Source organism: Colletotrichum jinshuiense, chromosome 8, assembly GCF_051148585.1.
Source record: "Colletotrichum jinshuiense chromosome 8, complete sequence".
In the NCBI taxonomy this organism is placed as follows: Eukaryota; Fungi; Ascomycota; class Sordariomycetes; order Glomerellales; family Glomerellaceae; genus Colletotrichum; species Colletotrichum jinshuiense.
This window is the reverse complement of record NC_139315.1, coordinates 466,422-481,062: the sequence shown is the minus strand read 5'-3', so window position 1 is coordinate 481,062 and position 14,641 is coordinate 466,422. Positions and strand designations below refer to the sequence as shown.

Sequence of the window (14,641 nt, the reverse complement as noted above, 5' to 3'; positions counted from 1 at the left end):
TTTCGTCCCAACATAACTCACATTGCTAAATGTCATTATATAGACGATAAGACCTTTGGACCGCTAACATTGTAGTTCCGATTCAAGTTGGATTTCTAATCGTCTGTTGCATAAAGTAAGTTGGGAAATGACGTGTAGCAGTTACACTAACGCCGGCCTAGCTTGGACTGGAATGCAACCCAAAGATGATGTCTTTGCCTTAATGACCCGGTAAGGAGGCACATCCCCCAGGTTGTGACGCGCTTAGAATCACTTTAGGTAGCCACGGACCGCCCGGGACGAACACGCGGGTGGCTCCGGTGCAACACGGAGAGCTGGCACCGCGCGATGAGCTTGTTTGAAGCAAGTTGCTATTCCGCAATCCCCGTCAGGGGCACCGCGTGAGCGGTTACAACAAAACCCTATTCTATTAAATCCTTGGCAACTCGGGTTTGGGTAAGAAACTTTTCCGCTTCCGAGCCGCCTTTCTGGGGTTTCTGGTCGCTTCGCACACTTTCACGGGACAAGAGGACATCGCTTGACTAACGCCGTCTCCGGCGATGCCTAAGGCCGCAGGGGACAATATTACTTAGGTCCGAGGACAAACTCCGGTCGGATGATGTGGTTGCTAGCGCGGGGGACGGGGATGCGGGGCGGAGATGAGAAACAAGGTGCTCCTTGACAACTGGGGAGAAAATAGGGGATGCAAACCTCGGTTACACTGCTGCGAATTATTTCAAGGTGGTCTTCGAGATTTTGTTAGATGCTAACAATAGATAATATCCGATCAGAGTTTCTCCATGATTTAAAATTATAATATTTCACTGAAGCGATTTCTCATTGACATTATAGCTTGATGATGCAGTGTCCTATCTACGATTCCGTCCGACGCAACTCCGAAAACCTAAACTCCGCCATAGACCATGGAGTCCCACTATTTAAAGACTCTATTTACAGTTTCTTGACTGGGGTGCCGGCGGGCAGCACCTTGGTGCAGTCAGTCAGGTCGTTGATGTTGAAGACGCCAAGCAGACTGAGACGGAGGTATTGCTTCGCATATGCCTGCATACTGGTTAGCCTCAGAAACTATTAAGGGGGGATTGAATAATAACTCACAACACCCCAAAGGCCTGCATTCTCAGAGAAAGCGCGGAAAGCCGGACCGGATCTGGCATCTTTCGAGAGGTTAATGTCACTGGGGAACGTGACAACCTCAGCGGGAGCACCCTCCAAAACCTGCTTGTAGAAGAGGACATCCCAAACACCGGGGCTCGTATCCTGGGGAGCATTCGCCTTTGATTCGTCGAAGAAGCGCTGGCGACTGGTGCTGTGCGCGCCAACGAGAGCAGCGAGTCCCGGGGCGGTAATAGTCTTGTTGCCGAACAACTCGATCAACTTGTCAGCCGGGTCCTTGGGATCCGGGAGCAGACCATCGGGGGCTGCGACAGATGAGTCCTTGCGACCGACGAATGTCTTGATTCTGGGTCCACCCGGGCACGCCACCGTAGCCGTGTTGGCCAAAAACTGGATCAGGTCGGCCATTCCCGCACCGAAGTCCTTGTACTTGTCATGCCACACTTTCATCTGCGCAGCAATCTCCTCGAGCCCCTTGTTGGCCGGTCGGCCAATCTCTTCGGCGGCCAGAATGATGGACCCGTCGGCACCTCCAAGGTCGCCCGTGGGCTTGCTCCATCCGGCAGCGTCGTGGAAACCAAGGCGAATAGAAGCCCGCGCGGAATCAGTGCAGCCTGAATCATCGCGGAACGTGGGCAGGATGTCATCGGCGACGTGCTTCCACACACAGCACTTGTCAGCGCTGCACTCTGCGCTGCCGAGCGCGGGGACGTTGCCGCCGGCGGCATCTTGCGAAACCGGGGAACCTGATGCGGTCAGGATGCTCTTGATATCCTTGCCAACGTCGGAGAGGGAGGAATCAGACAGCTTGATCAGGTCGCCAATAGGCTCGTTATCATTGGCGAAGGCGCTGAAGCCGCCGCGGCCGCCGCGGATCTTGGCAATGAAGTCGCTGTGAGCCTGACCGGGGGCCGAGCCGGGAGCCATGCCGGGATAGGCAGTGGCAATGCTCGTGAGCGCCGTGAGGGCAACAAGAACCTTTCGAGAAGCAGACATCTTGCCGACCTGGGGGAGATGACCGAGAGAACAACGGTGTTGGTTGAAAAAGAAAAACGAAAGTGAAGGGGGGTTTGGAGCGAGTGACTTGATTATTGTTGCTGGAGCGCTTGGTAGGATATTGGCAAAGACAGGATCATCATTCCTTATTTATACATGCCTTCCTGAATACTGGTGGCGGCGAATATGTTCTCTCAAATGCACGGAAGCCACTCTCTGCAGCGAGCTCGGCCTCGAGAGGACGAGAGCAGCCTTTAGTTTGCTTCAGACATGGAAGCACGGATATGATGTTTCGGCCCATAGGCGCGTCAGCCAAAAGCTGCATGTTGCACGGAGTATACTCACTCGTAAAAGCTCACTACAGACCGAAGGAGCTTGGCCCATGTGTCAGGTACCATCTGGGACAGCCACCCTGTCATTCGTCCAAAGCTGCATCCTGTGCGATGTCGTCGCGTCCTGTCTCCGAATGTTGGCCTGATTCCATCCAACCACGGGCTCAGTGCACACGAGGGCCCGAGACCATGAGAGAAATGTCGCCCCCAAATGATCTGCCTCGTGGGGTTCCCGAGCAAGCGTTTTTGAGGAAGCTTGGTCTGACCAATGGCAGAAAAATGCCGAAATCTCGGGCGCAACGGCAAAGCAATTTGGATGTTCGGACGCAGATTGTGGCCTCAACCTCATCTCAACCCCCGTCCATATTCACCACAAACCGCTACGTCGTCTGAGAAGGAGATAAACCAGTGGAAGGATCGAGGGTGTATGAATTGATGCCAATTATATCGAAGAAAAAGAAAAACAATCCTTGTCCTGCCATCCTTCGCACAGCCTCAGCTTGGTACACCTCGTACAAATTGTCGTGATGGTGGAAATGGACTAGCATACATAACATCATTTGTTTTAATTCACTCCATCCGGGCCGTAACCAACCATAAACGCCAGTAGTAGACCTGGTGAATTGAGCCTCTTTGGGGACTTGAACGGTCCAATGCGTGTGTGGTGTTCAGGTGACAAAACCCAAGCCTTCCCGTTCCTGAATTGTGGCTAAAAATTGCCTCCCGCTTCCACCAATGGGAAGGTCTCTAAACTAATCAAGACGTGCGGGCTGCCTAGTATGGATTCTCTCGACATTCCACAGTCGCTCGCCGGCGGGGCCAAGGTGTATAGTATGTTGGCCGTGCTCCAGTTTCTCGGACCTCCGCGCTCATGAGTCCGTGCCGGCTATCCAACCACAACAGCTGGATTTGGCACCTAAAGGAAGATGTAGCAGGTCTTGGCGCAACTAGAGGGAAAAGAAAAGGCGGGAGGCGAAACTAATGCACATGTCGGCCCTCGCCACGATCCCGGTCGTTGCGCGATGAGCCAGTTTGCCGGTATGCCGGTTGCACAGCAGCGCAGCCCGGTCCGCGGATGGCGGCCTTTGAAAGACGCAGGGACGATAAGGAACAGCGACTAGAAGGATTACGCGTCCCCGGATGACCACACAGCCGGCAGGTGCGCAGTTTTGGTGTTTTCCCCTGCGACCTTGGCTAGCTTGTTGAGCATGCAATTCCGCCGCGCTGCATCTTGCGTACCTGCAGTCAGGTGCAGGAAGAAATGGTGAAACGCTTGAGATGTTCCCTCCTAGGCTCTTTGGCGGATTTCTGTCTTTGTATTTCCCCGGTGTGCACTTTAGAAGACAACTTGCCATATTTTTAATGGCATTACTTCAAGATCGTTGGTGATGGTTTCATTGCATTCGGTTTGCTGGTAATCAATCTATGTTTCTTGTGAACTCGGTTTCGGGAGCCAGCGCATTGTCATCTGCCAAAAGTATCAGACTACGTGGGTGAAAGGCTTGGCGGTGGTTAAAAATACTAACCAGATTTCAGATAGTCATCCTATGAGCTTAGCGTCAACCTTGGTCAGCTTGCGGCAGGCAAATATATTGTCCTTGAGGCCCTACGGTTCGTTTCTATTTCCACTTAGCCAGGAGCATGAATTCTGCAGCTAAAACCACTCTCAAACCCTGAAAGTCGAATCTAGGCATTTAATCTCGAGGTGAAAACGCACCAAATCCCCACCTTCTTCTTACAAAAAATCCTCCTCCAATGTTGCATAGCCCGATTCTATTAACAGTGACACAGTACAGTAGCGGGAGGGAATGCAGCGAGGTACGATGATGATTTCGTCAATCAAGCCACATCGGCAGTTCGAAAGCGACGTCTTAATTCAAATGGCCGGCTTATATGCAGGTTTCAAGAATACACTGTAAATATTTTCTAATTTTCTAAAGAAAAGTACATTCCCTCCCCCTAACTTTCCCATAATCCTCCACGGTGGGGATGTCGACAACTCGATCACGCTCGCAGCGTACTGACAGCAGCAGCAAAAAATGCAACCCATGCAGCAAAGTCAACTGTCACCATCCGCCACCAGTTGACCCGAAGCCATCTGTCAAGCGTCTCATTAACGTCCGTGCCGTCCTTCGCCTCAATCAAGTTTTGAACGTGAGGCGCAATAACTGGTACAAAAAGCAAATGCCCAGTGGAAAACGCCGCACCGGCAGTATACCACCAAAATGTGCCACGTCCACGGTCGGACGGCGACTGCTTGTACAGGTTCATGGCCGCCGTCGAGGCTGAGACGGTGATAAAGCCCAACACAATGACGACGCCGCGCCGGAAAAAGGCGGTATAGTAGCTTTTGAGGAGTGGTGCACTCTTTTTGCGCGTCTCCTCGTCCTTGTTGAAGATGCTGAGAAAGAAGTGCTGATCCCATGCATAGAGAAGGGTGCAGGTGGAGGAGACCAGGGGCCCGGCCCGGAGCGCTACGAGAGGGTCGAAAACGAGACGAGATGCCATGATTGCGGCTTTGGATAGGCGTTTAAATCTTGTGTGAGGTAACGGAGACGGAAAGGCGGCGGTCTCGGATGTCTTAGGCCGGGTATGATTTTGATCGGTTCTTGGGACGATCGACTGGTGGCGAAGTTGCTGACGGTTGAAATAAGTGCTCACCTCCCCGGACCGACTCGGCGGCTTTTTCTCTCCAGAACTCGCCGAAGGATCCCCAGTTGCAGGCCCGAGGCGTGAGAAATCGGCCCACCCAGTCAAGATGATCCAAAACGGTCAATCCGAGCTAAGAACGGTATGTTCCAAAACTTCTGGGCTTTTTTGTCGGATCTTTCCGCGAGTATTCTCACAGTCCGTCACGCTGCATTTGTTCATCCAGGACTTACGTTCACGTGGACGACTTGAAGAGCGGCATCATTCCATGCTGAGAAAGACAAGATCGGCACAGACAAGCGAACAGGCATAATCGGAAAAGGTATTCAGGCTAATTACATCTTGACTAGCCCTTGAATCAATCCCAAGGAGCTCTCAATTTTGATTCCCAGGACAGCCCCGCTGGCCTTCCCGGATATGAAGACGAAACCAAAGACAAGAGTTATGATGATGCCTCTACTCATGAACAACAATCCAAAATAGAAGCTTTCATGATCCGATAGGACACAAAGAATCAACGGATCAATTCAGAGTTAACTAGAGTGGGGGTGTGGGGGTTGTAATTCCTCCACGATCACAGTCCATAGTTCTGGAACTCTGCAAAGTAGTCGTCACACCAGAGTCGCGTTACACTCCGAGGATCCTTTTTTTCTTTCTTTTTTTGGAATTTTTTTTTAACGCAAACCCTGACATACATAAATAGAGGAAATGCGGTCATTACTAAGGGCTGGGAAAAAGAAAGTGCCATAACAACAGCCAGGAAGATCAATCGCCTTAAAACTATCAATAGTAGCTTCGCAGGGCATCTTGGTATCCAGTACCCCCCTTCAGATGAATGTCGAAACTTTTCTGGACATCCAAAACCTGCCTGATGTGCTCCATACTGAGAGGCTCCCCCTTATTGACGGCTAAAGCTTGGGCAGTGCGAACCGTGTTCTTAATCTGTCGGCCATTGAGGTCATATTTGGCAAGGTCGTTATAGTCCTCATTAGTGAAAGGCTTAAGGTCGACCTTCTCAAGGACGCGAACACGCTCGACAAATATTTTGAAAATGGTTCTCTTGGCCTTCGCATTCAAACTCTCATATCGCAATGCAATGTGGATTCTTGACTGGAAAGCATCGTCAAATGTCTGCATCCATGTTAGTGATGAATTCTTGTTTATGGGGCTTACTGGCATGGACATACCTCGACTCGGTTCGTCGTCAAGAACAGAATACCTTGGAAATACTCTAGCTGCCGCAAGAAGATACTGACCAGCGCGTTTCTGCTAATCTCGTGAAGGTTCCTCTTTTCAAGGAACACGTCAGCCTCGTCAAGGAGCAGGATAGCACCCCAGGCATGGCAGATGTCCAAAATCTTTTGCAGTTCTGCCTCGAGGTATCGTGAGTCAGTCCCAAGTTCTCCAGCAGATGCCATATACAGTGGGCACTTGAGAAGCTCACTGATACCCTCAGCAGTGAGCGTCTTGCCTGTTCCTGGCGGTCCATGGAGTACAGCTAGACAAATATTAGCGACTGCTTGATGTAAATTCCAGGAAGATTATTCAGAGTAACTTACCTACCAGACCCTTTCCTTTACCTTGGATCACATCGTCAATGCTCTCAGCAGCGTGATATTTGTGTGACTCGACAAGAGCCTGTGTTCATTGTCAGCTTTTCCTCCTAGCACATGAAATAAATCAAATAAATCAAGGGAATACCGAAGAACACTTACCTTGACAATGTCCTTCTGCTTAGGCTCAAGCACCAAAGACTCATATGCGTTTTCGTTCCACTGAATCTCACTAACTCCAGAAACGGTAAACTCAAGCCAGAGCTTCTCGGAGAAGGAGAAGCCCAAGACCACGGGAGATGCAATGAGGTATTCTTCGTCCGAGAATTCCAGAACCTCTTTCGGGCTTTCGGCGTCCTCAAGAGTGACATTAGTACCGTCATCGGTCTTTTTCTCGTCATTGCTGCCAGCTTCCTCGATCGGTTCAAGTTGCACCGTCGGAGCAGACTCTTCAAGATCGCATTTCGCAACCTGTATCATACGAACATTCCCATTCGTGTCACGCACAACTTTGGTCACCATCTTCTCGCAAGCATCATCATCGCTTCCACATTCATTTTCATAATCTGAGCCACCTTGACCGCAAGCATTGTCGCTGTCAGGGTCGTCAGACTCGGAATCGGACAAGATGTCGTGGTCCTTCGGTCGGACCGGGGAGACCTGATAGTTTGGATTGATCCTGCGGTGGATCGACGGGTCAACCATGATTCGACCATTGATATTGACCTTGATCACAGCCTTTTTCTTCTTGTAGTACGCCAATCCCTGGTGGCTCCGGTAGTGCATACCGCCGAGTTGCACAAATTTCTTACCCCGCTCTATCAGCGCGGTTTTGACCGACTCCTTGTCCTTGTGGTAGTCGAGAGGGTATGCATTGAGGCTGGTGATCTTCCGAGCTCCTCGGAACTCGAGAATCTCATCATACAAAGTGCCATAGCCGAACTGCTTTCCATCAAACTCGAAGTACTATCGAAACATTCAGCATTGCTGTATGACCAGGGTAAAGCATCAAAAATAACTTACCTTTCCATCGACCCAATAAAATTCGCCTTTGGTCATGCTACAGTGCTTCTCTGCTTGTTCTACCTTGAAGATTCGGGGCTCATCCAGCGATCCGTATGTGGTTGTATAGACAAGTGTATTGGGCTTGAAGAGTGCCCACAAGAGTTCGAAGGTGATGAGACCATGTTCGAGCATCGGATACAGACTAGAAGTGTTAGAATTAACAGTGGTTATTACAAATGATGGGGTTTTGCACGTACCTCTTTTTAATATGAGCATAGTCCTTGTCGAGGTACTTCAGGAGGACCTTGAGGTGCTGGCGTTTAGTTTTGATTTGTTTCTTGTGTTTCTTACGCTCCTTCTTGTCCAACCCAACAGCCGTCGTCTTCTTCAACTGCTTGCCATACTTGCGCAAGTCTTCGAGATATCTAACAAAATCCAATCAGTCTGCCAGCCATGAGTTCAAAAGAATAGCCCAAACTTACAAGAACAGCATGTTGGGATCAAGCTTCGGCGTCTCATCGACCAGACTAACTCCCTTGATGCTGCCGATCACATCCTGGAGGCATTCGCGCAAAATTTTGCTCTTGATGTCAACGAAGGTGGCCTTGTACTTGCCCTCCCAGTCGAAGGTGCGTCTCACTTGAAGCACATACCCATCGTACTGTGTGTCGGAAATGGTCTCGGTCGTGTCTTGGAGCTTGTAGTTGTGAATGCTGCTGTCCCAGACTTGGTCAACTCGCCTGTAGTCCAGCTTCGATCTCTTCGCGTTCTTGGACGGAAGAGGAGGTTGCCGTGCTCTTCTGCCGAATAACGGGTTGCCATCGAGGTTTCCGTCGCCGCTAGTACCAAGTCCCAAGTCGCCCGGCCTTGGGGGCGGTATGTAGAAGGGCGATCCGTTATTCCCGACCGACAAACTGTTGGTGCGCTTCCACTGGTGGAACAACTGCATCTGCCGAGGCGTCATTGAGACTTGAGTTAACCCATTGTTGCCACCATTAATGTCATCTTCATCGTCGCTATCGTTTGATGAATCAGACTCGGTGTCGGATGATAAGTCGGTGTTTGATGAAATCCGCTTGCTCGACGACTTGGTCTTCTTGCCGTGAGAGCGAGCAGCAACGCGAGTTTTCTTTTTCTTGGAGTTTGTGTGCCTTTTGGATTTTTGCTTTCGTCTCACATCCTCGTCTGACGACTCAGAAGAACTGGTATCGGAGCCGGACGAGGAAACGTCATCATTGGTGGCGGACTCGGAGGATCCCTCTTCGGCTGGGACAGACTTCTTGTTCTTCTTTTTCTGCTTTTTGGAACTCTCCTTTGGTGTCTTCGCTGAAGTTTTCTTTTTGGTGCCCTTATCGTGTTCAGGTGAATTGACCAAGGACGAAGTGGAGGGAACGGCTACAGCATCCTTACTGGGTTCTGCTGAAGAGGCGGGAGGGGCGGGGTCGTTGGTCGACTGACGGTCTGCGGGAACGGCGTCGGAAGTGTCCATACTTGAGTGCCTATGGCTAGAAACCGCGAATGTTGACGGAAAACCGATGATCACGACGAAGAAAAATGTGGAGAGGAGAGTGATAGAACCACCAGTCAGCGGCTCTGTCAAAGTGGCTGGCTCCTTGTTTTAAATCGTAAGAAAATCAAACAAGAGAGAACATCAGAAGCTCGGCAAAAAACAGGTTTCAAGGCAGAATCTGGTGACAAGAAGAGTGCATGCATACGTCGGTTTCGATGGTGAAGATAGCTGATGGTCCCGGCCAGCCGGGGAAGGCTGGCCTTATATACATCCCGAAGCCCATGAATGACACAATTCGGTCGGCGTTCAAATGCGCTGTTAGGCAACATCTGACAGCTCAAACTTTGCGGCGTATTAGTGGTTGGAAATTGAATGGTTCGCCTGGTCTGCCAACGTTTCTGCGCCGAAGTGGTCAGAAGATTGGTCACTGACTGTTGTGGCTGAGGCTGGGCTTTCAAATCTGAAAGGACAAGATTTACCGATCATGTCGCACGACAACTGCGACGTTGATTTTGTGGAGTAAGAGAGGTATCTGCCTCGTTTCCTGTGTCACCTCCTCATTGTCTGTGCCAAGCGTGTCTAATGGGAGGCAGGCGTCCCATGGCCAAAGTAGACGTTGCTGCCTGCATGATCGGAAAGAGAGCTCTGCAATCAGTGATCTGCGGGTGCATGTCATCAACATTCTCAGCGGCCGCTATAGCCAGCACAGCCCTCTGGAATCATTTATTAACACTGTCATTTGCTATCGTGACTTTGAATCATTCTTTTTATTTTATTTTCACCCATCTGCGTTGTTGTCATTGACTTCTTCCCTTCGTCCTAAAACACAGCAGAAACTGTCGCCCAGCCGTCTATCAATTGGCAGACGTAGGACGTGAGCTAGCTCGCTGACGGGTCAAGACTGGCGTGCTCGGTTGTCATTTACAGTGTCAGAGGCCATCATCGCCAGTGATTGGATAACCCTTACTGCAACCAATTCAGCATATGGAAATAATAGCCGGGATTATCCGGAGAGAACTCCAGCAGTAATCAGCGGCTAACAAAACCGCTTTAGATGAAGGGAGTGCAATACCTGCATTGCAGGCTTGCTAGGATACTCAGACCCTTGCGGCCGGTGTGTCTCAAGCCATGAACTAGCACCCCTGCTTCCTGCCTGCCATATGCTCGTCTATGAACGTGTGGGATCTTGCAGGCCTACCATCAGGCTGGTTGTAAATCAGCCTCATCATGCCGGATCTGCCCAAAGAAGAACGTAATGTACCGTGCATTGAGCAAACGCATGATCGGTTACTGATGATGATTGGCATTCTACGTTATGGCCGTGGATGAACCGGCCATATCCGCCGGGTTGCGCTCACCCCTTGGCTCTTATTTTCAGCCGATGGAAACCTGATGGGCGACATCCAACTCCGCCTTTGGGGTAACCACCCCAGTCTGCCGTTGCGTGTCTTGCATGTGCATGCACACTGAACTGCTGTGAGGCGACAAAGGCCACTGGCCAGCGTGGCCCAGCGTCGGAAGAGTGAGGCGTTCTGAGCCGCGATTGGAGATCAGGATTTCTCGGCTGTGGCTGGTGGAATTCCAGGATGATGTCCAGTGAATGCCTATCAGAATCTGATGCCATTCGTCGCAGCCCAGATTGCGCTCAGTCTCATGCTTCCTTCTGTACAGATACAGATATCGGGCATCGGCCCTATGTTTCCGAACACCAACGACCCGACGCGCAGCAGTGATGTCCTTTCAACCCTTCAAATAGGTCTATTATCAATGCACGCCACCAGATTAACGAGGTATATTGCATCTTGACTGACTGCATTTATCCTGTTTTTCTTTGTAAATTACTACTTCGGTCACTCCATGAGCTATGCTTGTAAAGGGATTACTGCCACACGCTTGTAAAGCGTGAATCATTACTATTTGAACGCAACCAGCCACTTCAAATCTCTCTATTTTTTTAAATCACAAACCATGGATTAACTTACACACCACGAATTCTTATTCAGCTTGGATAAGCACGAACAGTAGGATCAAATAATGGAACAATGTGAAGGTGAGAGTTTTCATTGTCAAGTCACAACAGCTATTTTGGGAATCAATTGTAATCAGGATTGAACAGAATACACGAGCATGGAGTAAGAGTTGTTAATATAGACTTGACATCTAGGTGCGCTGTGTGGAAATTTGGCATCGCGCATGCAATAGGCCGTGATACAATGTTGTTTTCGTGGAGCCTGAAATGAAGCACTGAAGCACTCCTTGTGAAGTAGCGCGAATTTGAAGAAATTCACCAGACCTGTAATCCTTCACAAAAGTTGTCTCCTCTTCGGTTCCTGACATTTCCCGCAGTGCAAACGTTTAAAGAAGGCTGCAGAGAAGACCGCCGAGATCGAGCTTGTTAAGGACGCCGCCAATGAGCCCGACAACAACGGGCAGGAGACCCTTGAGAACCTCCAGGAGCAAGCCGACAACACCGCCAAGGACACCGCTGACGAGCTGCAGAAGTCCCTCGACCACAGTGTTGAGTACAGTCAGAAGCTGAGCGACGGTGGTGAGGAGGACGAGAACAAGAGGACCGAGGAGCTCGAAAATGCCTGAATCAATTTTAGCAGAAGAAAAGAAGGAATGGTTCATGCGAGACTTACTGATGCCAAGCACCTTCAGGACGTTCTTGAGAGTGAACAGGATCTCGAAAACGAGCTCAAGGACAAGACCAACAATCTTCTCCTTCTCCTCTCCAACGATCTCGGTCGTCTCGGAAACAAGCTCGATAATGTCGCCCACAAGGGTTTGGATGAGGGTGACGATGACGGTGACCTCGCTCTTGACGAGCTTGATGATGTCGGCCTTCTTCTCAGAGACCTGGCCGCCGGAGACTCCCTCGACAGTAGAGTTGATGGTGGAGCAGTGCTTCTTGACCTCCACGACGGTGGTCTGGACCTTGGTAAAGACCACCTGCTCGGCACGCGAGCTCAAGACGTCGGCATCAACATTAACGGGAGTGTTGACTGAGGGGACCTTCGGGATTTCGACGTCGGATGGCAAGTCCTGGACGGGAACTGAAGGGATCTTGGGGATGTCGACACCAGATGGCAAGCCTTGGATGGCGGGGGCAGCAGAAGAGGTTGCCAACAAGGAGGAGAGAGCCACGAGTCCGACGTTGAAGAACTTCATTGTTGCTATGACTTGTATGAATTATGTTAAGGAATGTTAGTATTAGTTGGTTATAGATAATGAGTGACAAGAGCGTGCTGAAAGGGTCTAAAAAGAGTGACTGAGTAAAGATGCTACTGAAAAACAAAGATGGCAGACAATGACGAGCCTAGTAGTCATTAAGTACTTGAGGAAGGGGTAGTCGAAGATGGTGATGCAGACACAATATCGTTCACCGTCACGTCACTCAGGAGCCATACCCTGGTATTCAGCAATTCCCCGGTGTCGACGATCGCACTCCATACTAACGTCCCAATGCAGGTACTTGGCATCCGCTTGATGAAGAAACCCTGAACGGTTTCCCAGTTTGTCCAATCTGCTCTCGCTTAATTGTCTCAATTGGTTTCGTTCCCTGGTGAATAGTCGACGCTAAAATTTTTAGTTTTGTCTGTCAAATGAAATTGACGATCATACGCAACAGAGCACCCCCGTATTCGCACTGCGCATGGCGCCTGTTAAACAGATAGCTTGGCTCTGTAGCTATGTTTCAATTATTATTCCCATCTGCCATTACATCACTCTCGGCGCCAAAAAAAAAATAAACTGCTTCAGTCAAATGTTAAGGGACCGTACCCCCGTTTGGGTAAGCTACACTATTGGACACCAGTGTTGTGATAGGACCCCGAGAGTGTACACCGTTCTCTTGATACCAAGCTGAATTCTAAAGGTTTTACTGGGGTTTTTGGGTCCGGAAACATTGTTTGAGTGACCCCAGAGGTTCGGACCCGCGATGATCTGCGGGCCAGTGTTTCTTGGCAGGGGCATTGGAAGATCTTCATTAGAAAGACCACCAAATGCCGAAATTGAATTCACCCAACGTCAAGAGACAAAACCACACAATGGTGATGATATTTAAGCGGTGTGATAGTCAAATTCGACAGTGATCGGAGGCCTCTGTGGATTCGGGCAGTTAGAAGATGTCGCATCATCATCTCAACTGCGCGGTTGATGTCATCGCAGCTCATACCAGGTCGTCTCAACTCGGTATTCAGCAATCTCTTGCTAACGGAAGACTCTGCGCAAAGAAGCTTCTTTCGTTTTCGTCCTCTTTCAAAATAACCTGTCCATGGCATCCAGCGCGATGATCGCCATTGACAATCAGTGCCCAGGTATTGTCAAGGCTCCCCAAGCATGTGTACCAGGCGGTGATGGCGTCATTAGCCAATAGGGATTTATCGCATGTTTGCTCATGATAGAGAGCCAGAAGATAAAGTTTCAGTAAGATGCATCCATGTTTTTGCGCATGTACGGGGCCAGTTGGGTAATGACCATTTGGTGAATACTGTCGTGAACAGTTCAAGTTGAGATAATTTTGCAATGAAGAAAGGGGTGACAGACCCTTCCACTCCTGATGCATCAATTGGTTTAGACTTCCCCCTTTTTTTCTGTCTACCCTGGCTCATCTGTTGATTGCCGATTACAAAGAGTTTAGCTCGGCATATGAAGTTGCACCAGCTGTCGGAACTGCCGAATCATTCTCCCACCGGGCACGCGAATTGGTGTTTTACACCAGAATCGTCTCCACGTGTGTCAAGTTGCCGACTTTTCCGAACCGAAGTGGGGTAATCATTGAGATTTGGTAACATTTGCCGACAAACGTTGATGTTTCCCAGGGAGATCTACGAAGATCAGGACCTAGAAAACACGGGGATGATGTGCAAAAGTCAAAGCCGCACAAGCATTCGTCGAATTCACGATTACTTTACAAAAAAAACAGAGTGGCTTAAAGGAAGACTCGTTACGTAGAAGTTCTCAACTCGTGGGCACCCGAATTTGTGTGGTGCCAGAGTCAGTGGTGCTGGCTTTCTAACACTATTTGACAGGATGCTATAGTACACGCTGCTTGCTGGCCCAGCAACTATCCCGATATGTCGGGAAGGCAATACGTGATTAGCGATATCATATGTCCACGAAAGTATTGCGTCTTGACCATGGGACCGCTTGCATATCAGTTGAGGCATTACGGATGGCAGGTGAAAGATCACACCAGACGCGGGTGTCATCCAATCCCCCTCATTCCGATATGCGTCGCATCACTGTTTTCCCAATGCCGTCAGCTTCATCTCATCTCACCATATGCGTCAGCACCTGACGGATTCTTCAGCCGCAAGCGTACATGGAAGGGGGACGGGGGCGCACAAAGATGCGTGCTTGGCATGTGAAACATCATGCGTTGTGGCCCAACACCGCGCGGGCATACCGCGGTATCCCAAGCTCTAGCGTGCACCAAGACGTGTTTCAAGTGTGCCTTCACCCCTTTGTCTTTCCCTTCA

General features: G+C 50.0%; 4 protein-coding genes across 4 annotated transcripts; all 4 read right to left on the bottom strand.

Moving 5' to 3' along the window:
- Positions 1–930: 930 nt before the first annotated feature.
- On the bottom strand, positions 931–2,109 carry EsH8_VIII_000135 (uncharacterized protein; the record flags this gene model as incomplete). Its single annotated transcript, XM_083269177.1, has 2 exons — positions 931–1,041; positions 1,096–2,109. 2 exons carry the CDS (start codon positions 2,107–2,109, stop codon positions 931–933), a joined length of 1,125 nt encoding a protein of 374 aa, XP_083128945.1.
- A 2,336-nt stretch (positions 2,110–4,445) lies between these two features.
- On the bottom strand, positions 4,446–4,949 carry EsH8_VIII_000134 (uncharacterized protein; the record flags this gene model as incomplete). The annotated part of the gene is made up of 1 exon (XM_083269176.1): positions 4,446–4,949. The coding sequence occupies one exon, from the start codon at positions 4,947–4,949 to the stop codon at positions 4,446–4,448; it is 504 nt and encodes a 167-aa protein (XP_083128944.1).
- Positions 4,950–5,873: 924 nt separating this feature from the next.
- On the bottom strand, positions 5,874–9,137 carry EsH8_VIII_000133 (ATP-binding protein; the record flags this gene model as incomplete). The annotated part of the gene is made up of 7 exons (XM_083269175.1): positions 5,874–6,221; positions 6,278–6,588; positions 6,650–6,728; positions 6,806–7,609; positions 7,667–7,850; positions 7,906–8,073; positions 8,131–9,137. The coding sequence occupies 7 exons, from the start codon at positions 9,135–9,137 to the stop codon at positions 5,874–5,876; spliced, it is 2,901 nt and encodes a 966-aa protein (XP_083128943.1).
- Positions 9,138–11,513: 2,376 nt separating this feature from the next.
- Positions 11,514–12,329, bottom strand: EsH8_VIII_000132 (uncharacterized protein; the record flags this gene model as incomplete). The annotated part of the gene is made up of 1 exon (XM_083269174.1): positions 11,514–12,329. The coding sequence occupies one exon, from the start codon at positions 12,327–12,329 to the stop codon at positions 11,514–11,516; it is 816 nt and encodes a 271-aa protein (XP_083128942.1).
- Between the last annotated feature and the right edge of the window lie 2,312 nt (positions 12,330–14,641).